General features: G+C 42.4%; 2 protein-coding genes across 4 annotated transcripts; one reads left to right on the forward strand and one right to left on the reverse strand.

Annotated features, from left to right (window-relative positions):
* Nucleotides 1–92: 92 nt before the first annotated feature.
* On the forward strand, nucleotides 93–6042 carry plvapb (plasmalemma vesicle associated protein b). 2 transcript variants are annotated; one of them, XR_009717899.1, is made up of 10 exons: nucleotides 93–1303; nucleotides 1432–1608; nucleotides 1679–1769; nucleotides 2096–2297; nucleotides 2371–2590; nucleotides 3030–3179; nucleotides 3251–3367; nucleotides 3742–4225; nucleotides 4484–4589; nucleotides 4868–6042. XR_009717899.1 is itself a non-coding variant. In XM_061297579.1 (8 exons), the coding sequence occupies exons 1-8, from the start codon at nucleotides 1100–1102 to the stop codon at nucleotides 3748–3750; spliced, it is 1170 nt and encodes a 389-aa protein (XP_061153563.1). In that variant the 5' UTR covers nucleotides 93–1099; the 3' UTR covers nucleotides 3751–4428. The 2 variants fall into 2 exon arrangements, 1 of the variants encoding a protein (XP_061153563.1); XM_061297579.1 differs by lacking the exons at nucleotides 4484–4589; nucleotides 4868–6042 and having other exon boundaries at nucleotides 3742–4428.
* Nucleotides 6043–6959: 917 nt separating this feature from the next.
* On the reverse strand, nucleotides 6960–13264 carry gtpbp3 (GTP binding protein 3, mitochondrial). Of its 2 annotated transcripts, none has more exons than XM_061297573.1 (11): nucleotides 12982–13264; nucleotides 12561–12740; nucleotides 12393–12479; nucleotides 11875–11961; nucleotides 11555–11670; nucleotides 10733–10805; nucleotides 9865–10008; nucleotides 9373–9538; nucleotides 8420–8550; nucleotides 8167–8353; nucleotides 6960–7748 (listed from the first exon to the last, which is right to left on the reverse strand). In XM_061297573.1, exons 2-11 carry the CDS (start codon nucleotides 12670–12672, stop codon nucleotides 7517–7519), a joined length of 1335 nt encoding a protein of 444 aa, XP_061153557.1. In that variant the 5' UTR covers nucleotides 12673–12740; nucleotides 12982–13264; the 3' UTR covers nucleotides 6960–7516. The 2 variants fall into 2 exon arrangements, with proteins under 2 accessions (XP_061153557.1, XP_061153556.1); XM_061297572.1 differs by having other exon boundaries at nucleotides 12561–12820.
* Between the last annotated feature and the right edge of the window lie 1067 nt (nucleotides 13265–14331).

Below are 14331 nucleotides of genomic sequence, written 5' to 3' on the forward strand. Positions count from 1 at the left end.
CAGCATCAGTCTCCACTTGTGATAGTTCATCACTTTCTGTCACTCAAGCCTTCATAATTGAGGTTTTCCCCGTTGACGGCATGTTGTTAGCGAGACAATGGGGAGCAGGAAAGCTCGGGGCCCACAAAGACCTTTCCCCTTTTTCCAGTGTCGGCGGGTCCTCACGTCACGGCTGCAGATAAGAAAAAGCGTGTGTGTGGTGCCCAGCGACTACTGCTGGGAGAATTGGTTATCCGCTCATCCCTGAAGAATGACAGCTCCCCATTGTTTTCATTCCTTTACTCCTCCGCTGCCACGACTCCTTTCCGTACTTGCTTGGGACAGGATATGCTGTTTTTTTTTTTATTTTGTTGGTCTGGGGAATTTGGGGAGGAGCAAAGCAATGCAATATCATTAAGGGAAATTCAATTACATCACTGAGAGTCTTCAATGAGTTTGTGAGGGAGGGGGGTCAAAAGACTAACTGGGTTCTTCTAATGCCTTTTTTCAGTGCTATTACTGCAAAAAAAAATCATAAATGCAGATTTTGAAAAGATGCTCAGTGACTGGATTCTGACAGTGGGATCCCAAGTCGAAATATAGAACGTGGTTTAGTGCTAAAACCATTGTGAAGATTGTTTGCCTCAATTTTACCTTAGTACCTGCACTTTATTATGGAATTTATAGTATTATAATTTGCAAGAGCTTGCTAATGATCCAAATCTTTAATATTATTTGACATGACAAACTAGAATGTCAAGTTTTGTAATAATGACTTTAAGTATGAGTTGGTGAGGCAGCCAGAGACTGGAATAGTGGCAGAGGTCAATGGGAGGAGAGGGGAGGGTGGTGGGGGATGAAGAAGGGGAGGTATGTGAGGTGAGGGCAGGGCCAGGATGGACTGGAAATGTGGCCCCAGCAGCATTTATAAACATGGCCCCACTACTCTGGTCGGGATCTTTGTTTACATACGTCCATACGTGCGTGTTGCGCTGCGTCGCAAGCTCTCAAGACGGGACAACTTTGCCACTTCTGCATTTCAAGGGGGAGAACTTTTTGGACCTCCAAGCAAGTCCTGTTTTGATCTTCCAAAGCAGTCTGCACCATTTCACCTCCAAACATGTACAGTAGCAGCTATTCCCGGGCCAAATTTGGCCTGGAGGCCAAGGAGCCGTTGCACAAACCCAAAGGCAAGAGCTGTGGCTACTACATGAGGATTGTGTTCTTCTTCTCCTCACTCATCCAGTCCCTCATCATCATCAGCCTCGTGCTGTTCCTCATCTACGGGCAGCCGGAGAAGTCCGCCGAGGAGATGAGAGTCAAGGTGAGGGATTTGATTACTCTTTCACATTTGAAATTATGACCATTTTGAGTAGGACAATGCTTCCACTAAGAAGGATGCAGGTTCATCTTTGTCATCGATACTTTTTGAGATCCTGTGCTTGTGTGCAGGAGCTGGAGCAGGGCTTCAACAGGTTGAGTGAGAACAACATACAGCTGAGGAAGGAGAAAGGCGAGCTGGGAGCTCAACTCGGGGCACGTACAGCTGAGAAAGAAGCACTTGCCAAACAGCTGGAGCAGCTTATGGCCGATGCCAACGCCACAAAGTTTTACCTGATGACTAAATTAGTAAGTGGATATGTTTGGGCAGTGATACTGTTGTTGTTGTTTTTTTAATTCAAACAAAATCTTTATGCAGGCCAACTGTGAGAGGCAGATGACGACGCGAAACATGGGGATGCGCTGCCCGACTCCCCCCATACAACAACCGGTTGCCGTCACTACTAGCAGTATGTATTCCCATCCATCCTTACTTGTAAAGTTTTTAGAAATGAACCTTTGTGGACTTTTTTTTTTTTTTACAAAAATCCACAGCATAATTATACTTGTATGATTGAATGATTTTCCAAGACTAAATTCGTTTCATATTTTTACTCCAGTAATCAAATACATCAAACATTTTATTGTAAAACTAAAAGGTAAGCCTGTCATGTTTGCATTGAAAAAAACAATATAAATAATAAATATTTTTTTTTTTAAATCTGAAACTTGGACAAACTTTCGCAACCACCTCGTCATGAGCCAATATTCTAAAACAGCCGTGCCATCTCTCCAGATGAGCTGAGAACTTTACAGGGCCTCAACGCGCAGCAGAAAGCAATGATTGAACTCATCAAAACCAACTTCACTCACATGGTCCACTACCTGAGTCAGGAACGGGACAACGCCCTTAAGGACAGAGACGTCCACCACCAGGACGTCATCTCTCTTCGCAAAGAGAACACCATGTTCAAGGAGCAGCTCACCATCTACACCGGGTACACCCGTGTGTGTGGCTGTTTGTGGAAAACTGAACCAATCATTTCAATTCCAAACATTATCTTTCACCAGGAAATGTAAAGAGGACTTTGCTCATTCGCTGGATGGAATCCAATTGGTGACCAGGGATTTTCTGAACAAAATCAACAACCTGTTCCCCCACCAGCTGACCTTTCACCTCACCTGTGAAAGCCAGCAGGAGCAAGTGGAGAAGATAAGAAACAGCTGCACCAACCTGTCCAGAGATGTGGAGAACAAGTTTCAGCTGTATTTGGACAATGTGGGCAACAAGGTACGTGCACAGGATTTATTTTATTTATTTATTTATTATTATTTTTTAAAGTTGATTCAGACATACCACAGAGAAAAATGTGCAACCTCCAGAGAGGATGCATTTCCTCTGGAAAAATACAATTTCACCGAGTTAAGGACACAGCTGCCCAATGAGGTGAACTTAAGGTCAATGGAGGTGATTTCCAGCGCTACTCATACAATGGCAAGTTATGGAGAACAAAAGATACATATCCTCTCCACATAACGCAATAAATCCAATTGGCCTGAAAATGTTGGGTCATTGTTTTCTGAAAGTATTCCACTTGTAGCCCATAGCTAATTTCTTTTGATCTCATTGAGTTTTTTTTTTCTTATTGAGATAAATAGAAAAATAAAAATCCAGTGATTCCCAACCACTGAGTCCATGCAATGTCATTTTTTCTGTCTTCCTGTTGAAGGTGGCTGAGATCCAATCCACGTCAAGCCGACTGGAGGTGCAAAACTCCCACTTGCGCGCTGAGCTGACGACTTGCGAACGGAACCGCAACGAGACCATCATCGAGACCAGCACGCAGCTGCAACTCAAGCAGACCGCTCATGACGACAAGGTTCTTTTAAGCACGCCGCCATCCAACCCTTTCTTCGTATTCTCCCTCTTAAACAAACATGTGCTTTTCAGATGGCCAAAGTGCTGACTGAGCAGACTGCTCTAAGAGAGCAGAAACAATCGCTAGCGGACACTTTGGCCCGGAAAGAAAATGAGCTGCAAACCCTCAGGGCATTGCCCAATTGCAAGGTACAATACTCTCAACTGGCACACACATAAGGGGATGTCAGTGTCCTCTGAATAAATGGAGCATGGTGCAGAGGTGAGGTGGACGTGTGTGGACTCAGCATTTGAGAGGAATCAGAAGCAGCAGCAGGAAGGATGGATGGGTGGCCGAGATAACAACTCTTGAATGCGCTCGAGTTGAACTTGGCAACTCGTGCGTGTGTGTGTGTGTGTGCAATCACAGTAAACTGGCCAAGCCTCAGCCAAACTCCAACGGTAATTTTTATGTTTCCAGATTGCAAGACATTCAATGTCATGATGTCAATTTCGACCACATCAAATCTTCTGTCTTTGCAGTCGAATTGTTATTTAGTCACATTTTCTTTTTTCCCCTTCAGGCGAGATGAACATTGTATGGACGACGGTGTGTGAATTTGATATCAAGACATGACGAACGAGACTAAGAACGTTCTGTAACTATACTGATGTCACATACACTCATGATTTGTTGTAATAAATGTGTGTATCTCTTCAGGCTTCAGTCAGGGTCATGTAAAAAAAAAAAAAAACTGGTGTAAATATTACTTGTGTGTGGTACTCACATTGTTTCTAAACCTTGCTTTCTTTTCTGCCCTCAGAATTGTTTTCTTGATGTTAGAATTGTTTGTGTACTTAAAACTGATTTATTTAATGTAGACTTTATGCTAAGAAATGTTTTCTATGCACGGAAGTCGTTCGGAAGCAAACCGGAAATGTATTCTGAAATGCACCGGAAGTTGCGCATATTTCTGTTGAAGCGGCTTGACAACGAATGCGTTCCTGGGACGTTAGCGTTACTCGCGAATCTTTCTCCTCTCCTTTATGCTCACGAAATCAACGGCTGTAAGTTATCGTTGTTTTCTTGGATCACTTTATTATTGTTTATAAGAAGAATACTCGTGGAGAAAAGCAAGTGTTTTTGTTGTTTCACTCTTTGTGTTTAACACTGAATGGAAATAAAGGGAGCACGACGCTCTGAATCGTGGCTCAAGTGTTCTCTACATAACGTCTTTCAGTTTAATAAATTAAATGAACCCTTAAAATGATGGATGAATTCGTTTTGTGTTTCTGGTGATTAAAGTGCAAATGTGTTATGTCCAGGATATTCCAGTGGCTTTCCATATTGGTAGCCAAGAAAGTTAGTGCACATCCAAAAGGTCACAGCACGCCATCTGTGAACTTGAAGTTCAGGATAAGATAACAAGACGTAAGTATTTCATACTCAAGATTTATTGGCTGCATACAAAGCAGCAGGCTTTTATCCGGTTAACGTTAACAATACATTCAATGTGACACAAGAACTCCTTTGTTTAGCACTTTTTAGTAACACACACACACACACACCACCACTAGATGATAAAAAATATTACAATCATTGGATATTGTCATACAACATGCATTGAAAAGGTCGTTTCGTGTCTTGAATTGAAACTAAAATGAAGGTCGTAAAAAAGCTTTGTCATCTTCTGTCCATTCTCTATTCAGATTGTGCTGCCATAAAACTAAGAGCACTAAGGCCTTTGATGTGTTGGACAGCAAGTGCCACATTTAGCTCAGAACATCCCCTCCTTCCTTGGCTCGTCATTTATCGAGAAGAACAAGGAAAGGCTGACAAGAGTCGAGCGGGAAGAGGAAAAGAAAAGTCCGAGCGCAGAGACACGCAAAAGAAAGGCGCTTCTGACGCCGTTCATAGCGAGCAAATGTCGTCAGCGAGCAGCGAATGGGGAAGAAGGGTGACGGGTTCAAGAAAGAAATGTAAATATTTGATCAAGGCTCGATTGACAGGGGAACAAAAGCCACCGCGTTCAGCGCCTCATCTTGTTCCTGTCTCACAGCCTGGAGGAGACCTGGCTCACTCCATGTCTGCATAGTTTTGGGTGCTTGGGCTTTTTTTGGGGGGGGGGGGCTCACATCAAGCAACATTTGATTGGGAAATGCAGAGCCAAGCTGATCCCACAAATATTCAATGATGACATTCCATCCTCTCCACTCCCAAATTCTGGAGGTAGCGTCTGATAAACTTGCCCTGTGAGGGAGAGCAATGTCATTTTGGAAGTATTTTAATCTTGAAAGTAAATGGTCTAAATCCAAGTCTTGTGGTGGACAATTTATATTATATTATATTATATTATATTATATTATATTTATTATATCATAGTGAAAAGGGCACCCCCACCTCCTGATTGGCTGTTAGAACTGTGACGTCACTCGGACACTCCATTAGGTACACCGCCATTTTTAGGTGTACCTAATAACAGGCCACTTCATTAGGGAAAAATCATGGTCAAAGCTTCATAGAAAGTGAAAAGTGCCACACCCGCCCTCACCCCCACCTCCTGATTGGCTGGTTGCTCTGTGACGTCATTTGGACACTCCCATTAGGTACACTGCATAAAGTGGCCTGTTATTAGGTACACTTGAAACTGGCGCTGTACCTAATGGAGTGTCCGTGTGATTCCCTCGTTAAGCGCACCTGCGTGAAAAGTTTTAGCTTCTGCGGAACGTGAAAGTGGCGAAAAGTTTCACTAGCTGACCAGGAGATGGCGACAGCGTGGCATCTGAAGACCATGGATTGTTTGTTCTGCTATAGCCTAGGTGACTGATTCACAATTTGGTTTTGTCTGATAATAGATATTAAATAAAGAAAACCAACTGGCTAATTGATTTGTTTTAATTGAGAGAAAAAAAAACATCAGCAAAAGCATTTCACTAACTGACCAGGAGATGGCGACAGCGCGGCATCTGAAGACCATGGATCGTTCTGCTATGCCGGTTTAAAAAAAAAAAAAAAAACGTAATTAGCTAGGGGTCAAAGGTCAAAGTTTACGGTTCAAAGTTCACCCAGGGGTCAAAGGTCGGTTCAAAGTTCACGGGGTCATGTGCACATTTTCGATGTTTAACTAGAGTTGAAAGTTAAGGGTTCAAAGGTCACCCAGGGGTCACCACGGGGTCACCACGGGGTCACCACGGGGTCACCGCGGGGCCACGGGGTCACCGCGGGGTCACCGCGGGTTCAAAGTTCAGGGTTCACTTTTTTTTTTTTTTTTAGGTTAACCTTTATTTAACCCAGTGCTTCTCAATTATTTTCTGTTACGCCCCCCCCTAGCAAGAAGAAAACTATTCGCGCCCCCCCTCCCCACCGTGACTATCCTAACTTGTCTTGTAAGTCGTAAAATGTTGCACTGTCGCAAACGTGACAGAAGTAACAATGAGAGCGCCACTGCCCCCTGCTGTAGTAAACGCGCAATTACACTTTATTCTAGTACTGCCAAAAAAAAAGCCTGTTCCCCAGGGTCACACGCGCCCCCCCAGGAATAGCACCCCTTGGGGGGCGCGCCCCACTATTTGAGAAGCACTGCATTAGGTAAACCACCATTTTCCTAGTTACTTTATGCATTTTTGTATGCGTCAAGAATGTGTATTTGACTACTTGCTCTTTATTTTAGGGGACACCAACAGATATTATACAACGTAATACACATATACATATGTATTATCATATAAAGCAGTTAACCAATGTCCGATTTTTGTTTTCATGCCCAAAAAAATAAAAACAAGAAAAAAAACACCAGACAAGTTTTAACAGGTTTAAATGTTTATTAAAATAAAATATGACTGGCATTTGAGTGTCCAATTTTTTTTATTTTTTTTAAACCCCAAATATGTTGGTCGAATCAACTGCCAGCTTTAACACAGCAAAACAAAAACAGAAGAATGAGTGGATGCAGCTGAAATGACAACTGCTGTTCCAGGTCAGACTGAACATACAAACATCCGTACTGAGAGTTGTGACCTTGCAGTGGTCAAGTGCTGCCACTTTTATTATGCGCCACCAAATTTGATTTGTTTGGACTCAGGGGCCCAATAAACACTCATCAAAGTCCACACACTGTTTTCAAACCTGACCAAAAACTGGCCAACCTCTCGTACATCGTGTGCCGCACATGTGTACACTCCACACAGATAAGAAAGAAAATACCATCTGCAGTGTCTCGGGAACCGATCGGAGCCAAAAATGCAATGTGTTCTTTTAGTGACACAAAGCTTGGCACGGTGCCAAGGTTCTTTCACTGACTCTCCAGCCTGTGGGGGCCATTTACAGAATGATCATTGACATGGAAATGGGCCAGCCAACTATTTGCCGATGCAAAAGTCTTTGAAAATAATATCCAGTATCTCCTCGGGCCCAACTTTTCCGGTGATCCGGCCCAGGCTGGTGAGAGCCAAGCGAATGCCCTCCGCTGCCAGAGCCAGGTCGAGGTCACGGTATCGCTGGTACTGATCCAAGGCGGCCACACATTGCTGCAGGTGGGCTCTGTGGCGTGCTTGGGTCAGGCTAGGGGCACCAGACAGAGGGTCGCCACACCTAGATGGGAAGTTTGATTTGCTGAACTGGTGAAATATGGATTTAAAAAAAACAACAACATCTATTTATAGCGCAAGGATTCCATTGTTTTACGTCCCCCTTTTCCTTACTTCTTCAGTTCCTGCACTTAGGATATGAAAAGTGCCACCCTTACCCAAGTTTGAAACCCTCGTTTGAAACCCTAACTCTAGTATGAAACCCTAACCATGGCTTTAAACTCTACTTTGAAACCCTAACCCTAGTATGAAACCCTAATTTGAAACCCTAACGTAAATATTTCTGCCAGATATTGCAGTTTTAATTGGATTCACCATTTTCTTCAAGTCATCATTCTTCAGTGCAATACTCATTGGCTGTCATTCATAAACACGACATCAAGCAAAACAAAATAGGATGAAAATAAATGTTGCTGACTCACAAAGTCTTCACTCTGCTGTGCAGTGTTGCGAGGAAGTCTTGAAGTCCCTCATTAGTGTGACAGGATATCACACAAACCTGAGGAAGGCCAGAGATGCATCCAAAGTTCACTTTTAGCATTTGGCGCTGTTGCTCAGGCAGCAAGTCCGCCTTGTTCAGGACCACAAGGAATCTGTCAGATGGTAAGTCTGGGATGAAAAAAAAAAAAAGTATTTCAATACAAATATATTGAAAGCAATATGTAAACACGGTACCTGCGTGGATCTGCTTCTGATCGAGCAGGACATTTCTGAGGTGGTCCTGAAGAAAGTCTGGCGCTTGCTTGACATCAGTAGGGAGAAGTGAAGAGTCCACAACCACCAGAGTCAAATCTGCTTGCGCAACTCTAGAGAAAAAAGTCAACAATTCAGGAGGACTAAGGGGGATGGAGCTTTTTCTCTTTCTCTATTCATCTTTTGACTCAGCATGAGACTCCTTTGTTATTTATCATTTCAATTGTCTTTGTTGTCCATTCATATTTCCATTGGGGGGAAAGCACAGGACTCCGATCCACGTCCATCTCAGGAGAGAAGCTCACAGCAGGAGCAGTAGCGGATGCTTGTACTTACCACCATCCTTCCTGTAGTGACACAGGTCACAAGTGCGTGACCCGCTTCACGCACGACACAAACTGCACACCCTTCCTCCACAGCAGCTTGCCACTTGAAGCATTTGTTCAAAATGGCCCCTGACAGGAATTTTAAGCGCATGCGTCAGAGGATACGGATTCAGCACACTCAGCCCATTGATGTCGTTCGGATTGTTTAGGACCAAACATATCACTTGTCATAATTGCTCCATCTGTCTGCCCATTGATGTCATTGGGATTGTTTCGCTTGTCACCGTTCGTCCATCTGTCTGCCTAGTGGCTTCTTAGTGCAGTGATGACGGCTTTGACAAATAGGACTTTGTTTTTTTTTCAGTCCAAACAGGGGAAGCGGCTGTCTCTCAATATGTCCATTCCAAACATCACGGATGAGGTGTGGTAAATACAAGGCGGGATTATGCAACCTCCTGGGAGTGTTTCTCCGTGTATTTATATTCACGTTTTTTTTTGGTAACTATATGATGATGACTTATTTCTTCCTTCCTTTGTTTGGAGACAGAGCGACTGACCAAATATGTCTGACAGGCCATTACGTTCCCTGTAATGTAAACATTGTACTACCGTTCACGAGCTCGACGGACGCCCTCTTTCTCCACCAGGTCCCGAGTATCTCTGAGGCCTGCTGTATCGCTCAAGACAAGAGGAAAGCCGCCAACGTCTAGAGCCGTCTCCACCACATCTCTGGTGGTTCCGGCAATGGGGGACACAATGGCTGCAGGTCTCTGGCCTGGATTTCAAAAGATCAGATTCATGAATGATCCTTTACAGAGGTGCAATAGATGGAAGTGATTGATTGATGCTCTCCAGACAGTTCAACAAATGATTCTAATAGGAAGCTCTGGGGTGACTGTACACGTCTCCACTCAGGATAGTTTATGTAGTGTAATTGGAAATGCTTTCAGGATACAATATGCCAAACAAATACATCCTTAGTTTATAAACAACACGCGTTTGATGAGCTTGACACAACATGGGAAACGACATGATGGCCATACAAGCATGGAACAGAAAAAATAGATCTATATATTCGATGAAATGTGTTTTTTTTCTTACAGAGTGTGTTGAGGAGGCTGCTTTTGCCCGCATTGGTGGCTCCCGCGATGACCACCTGCACCCCGCTGCGTAGCCGCTCGCCCCTCCTCTGGTCCCTCAGGTGCCGCAGCACCTCACTTTGCAAATCCCGCACCATTCCATCCACTGAAAACACAGGAACGGGACATGACGTCGGTATGGTGCTCGACTTCACCTTCTTGTCTTTGTTTATGAGATGTCTGCGCTTTGAAGGAAAGATGCTATTTGTCTAGACAAAAACTAGGTCAAGGGCTTTGTTTGGTCAAATATGACTTCAAGTTCAAACGCATCGCGTATGAATGATTCTGCGGATTATTCCGAAATCAAAACATGACTTTGACCTAGAACTACTCACAAACATGTTGTCCCCATCCGTTGGGGCATTTTTGCGTGTGGCAGTGTGGAAAAAGACAATGTGCCAGCGAGGCTTGCTATTTTTAAAGCGGAATCTATTCTTATTTTGCACCTCTGAGGCATGAGCCCACATTCCGTGCCACCAAAACAGTTCCCAGGCTATATTGTGTTGGAACTGATAAAAGTTCTCCACAAAGTTGTGCCAATGCCAGACAGCAGGCGACAGAAGCTTTGCTCACACGTGGGAAAGCAGTCGACGCGGTAATGCTGACGCTACTATTCCTGAGCTGGGCTTTGAAGGCAAGACAAATGTCCCACTGCTCTCTCTTTACGCTTCCTCAAAGGAAAGCGTTTTTTGCATTTTCCCCGCAGTGCAGCAAAAGCACACCCCGGCCAGTTAATGATCCAAACGGGAAGTTGTCTCCGCTCTCCTCAGGGAGTAACGAGCTTTGGCACCCCTGCATTTTTCTCTGAAGGCCTGGAAATGACTACATACCTCTGGTTAAGACGCCATCCCCAATAAGCTCGTCTTCACTGAAGTCTATGAAGGCCTCCACATGGGCAAGACACTGAAAAAGAAGTGGAGATGATCATAAATGTTTAAATTGAGATCCCCATGGCGACCGTAGTGAAGTGAGCATCTGACATCTATAATGGAAAACCAAAATACACAATTGAAGAGTTTGAAATGTGTTGTGGAAAGTCTCTGTATTTCCACCACATGACAAATCAGTATCATGATTGACGTTGCGGAACACGCACAATAAGAGTATAGTATAGGTGAAGAAAAACAGGAAGCCATACACACGTGATATTGTTTTTTTTAAAAAAGCTCCATAACACAGAAGGTACTTCTCATTTCATCTTATTGTCACATTCCCAGAGGTCTGAACCTAAAACAAAGATGTTATTAGGAAACCTAAAGCAAAAAAAAAATCTCAGGAAGTTTCTCAAGAGAAACACCTGGAACAGTTGCTCCCATCTGGTGAAACACGGGAGCGTTTGGCTAGAGTCCAGAATGTTCCTCCACATAGAGTCACGTGATGTGAAAAGACAACAATGTGTTTGTCAGATTAGTGAAATGATGTGAGGTGTATTTTGAGGACCCATAAAATATTTTACTGGCCACACTCCGCCTTTTATGACCACAGTAAAGGAAAACAGCTACTTCCACAAAGAATAATGGGTCAAGCCACAAAGCTCAAATCATCTCTAAACTCATTTCACTCGACTTTGGGGACTCCGTCGTCACCTAAATAGAATTACAGTCAAGGGTGGGCAGCCGGCATAGAAGTTGAGGTGGGTAAATCCAACGTACCCGTTTCATGTTTTGACTCCAGCTCTGATAGAGATGGCCAAGTTCTCCTGACATTTGCCTTAATGCCTGTCTCCTCTGGGCCTCAGTCTCGGCATGGATCAGATCCCCGAGTCCCTCTACCTGCAAGAAGATGATAATGTGTTGGTGTTGCTGCTTTAGAGCACCTCATTGTGGGCTGTGAGGAACACGAAAGGGCAAGCAAGGAGGACATTCTTTGGATTTTTCTGGTTGTGGGCTTCGCTGCACTTGATACGAGTCCTCTTTGGAAATAACTGAAGGACCTTGACCGACTGAACAATGTGCTCTCAGATGTATTGGACCTACCTCCGTCAGCCCGAGTTTCCCTGCTTGAAAGGCTCTTCGCGTGAACTCCCCAGACTCAGCGGGCCTCATGCCAGGCACACTTCCTGAGAAATAAATCGAACCCAGCATGCAAACATGATTAAAGAAATGAATGTCATTTGTGGACAAGACACAATCACAAGCACACAAGGAGAAAGATCAAATCAGAGTCATGTATCAAGTAGGGTTCATGTGAGACTAATTGTTGTCATTGTTTTTAATGTCTCCAACTATTCAAACTATCCAACACAAAATATGGTCTTCGAATGCAGCAAAATATGGCATATTAACCGGTTTCTGTTTTTTTTTTTTTTTCCTGACTGGCTTCCAGACTGTCCTTCAAAACTGATACAACACTGCTCTCTACAGGCAAAAAGAAGCAAGTGGAATAAAAAAAAGTTTTGTTTTTTGGTCAGTTTCTTGTCAAGCTTGTGTGTTTGTCATAGTATAACACTGCATCAATGTATTCTTGGTCTACAAAGATAGAGAAAGTTACCTAGAGCCTGAAGGACAGCAGCGGTAACAGCTGGACCTCCATGGATGTGAAACTCAACACTGTCCTCTCCTGTGAAACTATGAGGAGCTGGTAACAAGAAAGACAGAATAGTCAGAGATTAAATGTCAAAATCAAATGTGTCCGAGTAATGTAAAGTGTTTTAAACACCTGGGAACCAAAGGACAATCCCACGGTCCAGCACCTCTTTTGACTGAGGATGCGTGATGCTCCTTAACAATGCGCTCCGAGGAAGAGGCAGGTTGCGTGTCAGCCCCGCCATACACCTGAGGGCTGTTGAAGATGCGGGTCCACTGATCCGGACCACAGCAACACCGCACTTACCATGGCCTGATGATAATGCAAAGATAGTTTCAGTAGGGGGTACTCCATCAAAGGAGCTCAGGTGCCTGAAGAGTGGAGTCCATCTGCTATAAAAACAACAATACACTCGATTGGGATTCTATGAGGCCAATGAGAGCCAAAACACAGCAAATTTAGATGAATATACTAAGAGACATGTTACAATTTGGGCAGGACAAAATGTATGCACCAGTGCCACTACTTTGACTTGAACTCAGAAAAAACAAACCTTGTCTTAAAGACGCCTGGAACTGTCCTGACTCCGTGATGGACAGACGATAGGAGCATAGTGATTTTTAAACTAACTAACACTAACTAACTAACAGATACTTTTATCTTCCCATAAAATGTATTCCATGGCATTCTGACGTTGTGAAACTACGGCAGTACATTTCCTTGATAATAAGACGTGTAAATGTCACATATGGAAAGAAAACACGAAATGCACTTTCTGAGCCATTGTTTTCATAAAGCATAGTGTGGTCTGCAGCTTCCTAGTCGATTTTGATTGGTTAATCATGAAGGTTCATTCGTTTAAAAACCTGTCAATCTGCCTTACGTCCCGCCTACTGTACGTCTTTGAATTCCTTCCGTGCTGCTTACCACTCGGGTTCCTCTTATTATTACCGAGGTAAATGCAAAATAACTAACTAACTAACTAACTAACTAACTAACTAACTAACTAACTAACTAACTAACTAACTAACTAACTAACTAACTAACTAACTAACTAACTAACTAACTAACTAACTAACTAACTAACTAAACAAATAAATAAATAAATAAATAGAAACCCCTCCCCCCCACAATATACATATACATATATATATATATATATATATATATATATATATATATATATATATATATATATATATATATATATATATATATATATATATATATATATATATATATATATATATATATATATATATATATATATATTTATTTAATATATATATATATATATATATATATATATATATATATATATATATATATATATATATATATATATATATATTTATATATATATATATATATCCAAATATATCCATTCATAAGTAACAACCATGCAGCAAGTCCACTCTGCTTAAATGATAAACAATTAGCTCAGGAAAAAATAAAAAATAAATCTATATATACACACACACACATATATACATATATATATGTTGCTCGCCACTGGACAAATATCCATGTCTCTAACCACTATTATATCATAATGTTACACAAACATTGGAACACACCACACCAAGCATCAGCTGACGGCCACGTAACCAGCAATACTGTTTGTTTTAAAGCATGTATGCAAGTTTACACAAGGTTGTGTCTTACATTGTTAAACTGCAAGGAACAGGACATTTCCTTTTAAACAAACTTAACAACACACTCCCTCTTCTACTTCTCATATTATTATTTCATTTATAGATGCAGTCCCTGTGACCAGTCAAAAAAAGGAAATTCGGAAGCGACTTGACAAGAGAAATGATTAACGATGAACTGTATCCACATTAAATACGTTACATAATTTATACCAGTACAAAAACAAAGTGCATAAAGGATTGCATTAGTT

This window comes from Syngnathus typhle, linkage group LG14, assembly GCF_033458585.1.
Source record: "Syngnathus typhle isolate RoL2023-S1 ecotype Sweden linkage group LG14, RoL_Styp_1.0, whole genome shotgun sequence".
NCBI lineage: Eukaryota > Metazoa > Chordata > Actinopteri > Syngnathiformes > Syngnathidae > Syngnathus > Syngnathus typhle.

Coding starts and splice junctions, on each gene's coding strand:
- plvapb (XM_061297579.1), top strand. CDS start 1,100: ATGTACAGTAGCAGCTATTCCCGGGCCAAATTTGGCCTGGAGGCCAAG. Junction 1,304..1,431: donor CCGAGGAGATGAGAGTCAAG/GTGAGGGATTTG, acceptor GCTTGTGTGCAG/GAGCTGGAGCAGGGCTTCAA. Junction 1,609..1,678: donor TTTACCTGATGACTAAATTA/GTAAGTGGATAT, acceptor ATCTTTATGCAG/GCCAACTGTGAGAGGCAGAT.
- gtpbp3 (XM_061297572.1), bottom strand. CDS start 13,040: ATGCTCCTATCGTCTGTCCATCACGGAGTCAGGACAGTTCCAGGCGTC. Junction 12,821..12,981: donor CCAGGCGTCTTTAAGACAAG/GTTTGTTTTTTC, acceptor TTGTTTTTATAG/CAGATGGACTCCACTCTTCA. Junction 8,354..8,419: donor TCAGAAGCAGATCCACGCAG/GTACCGTGTTTA, acceptor TTTTCATCCCAG/ACTTACCATCTGACAGATTC.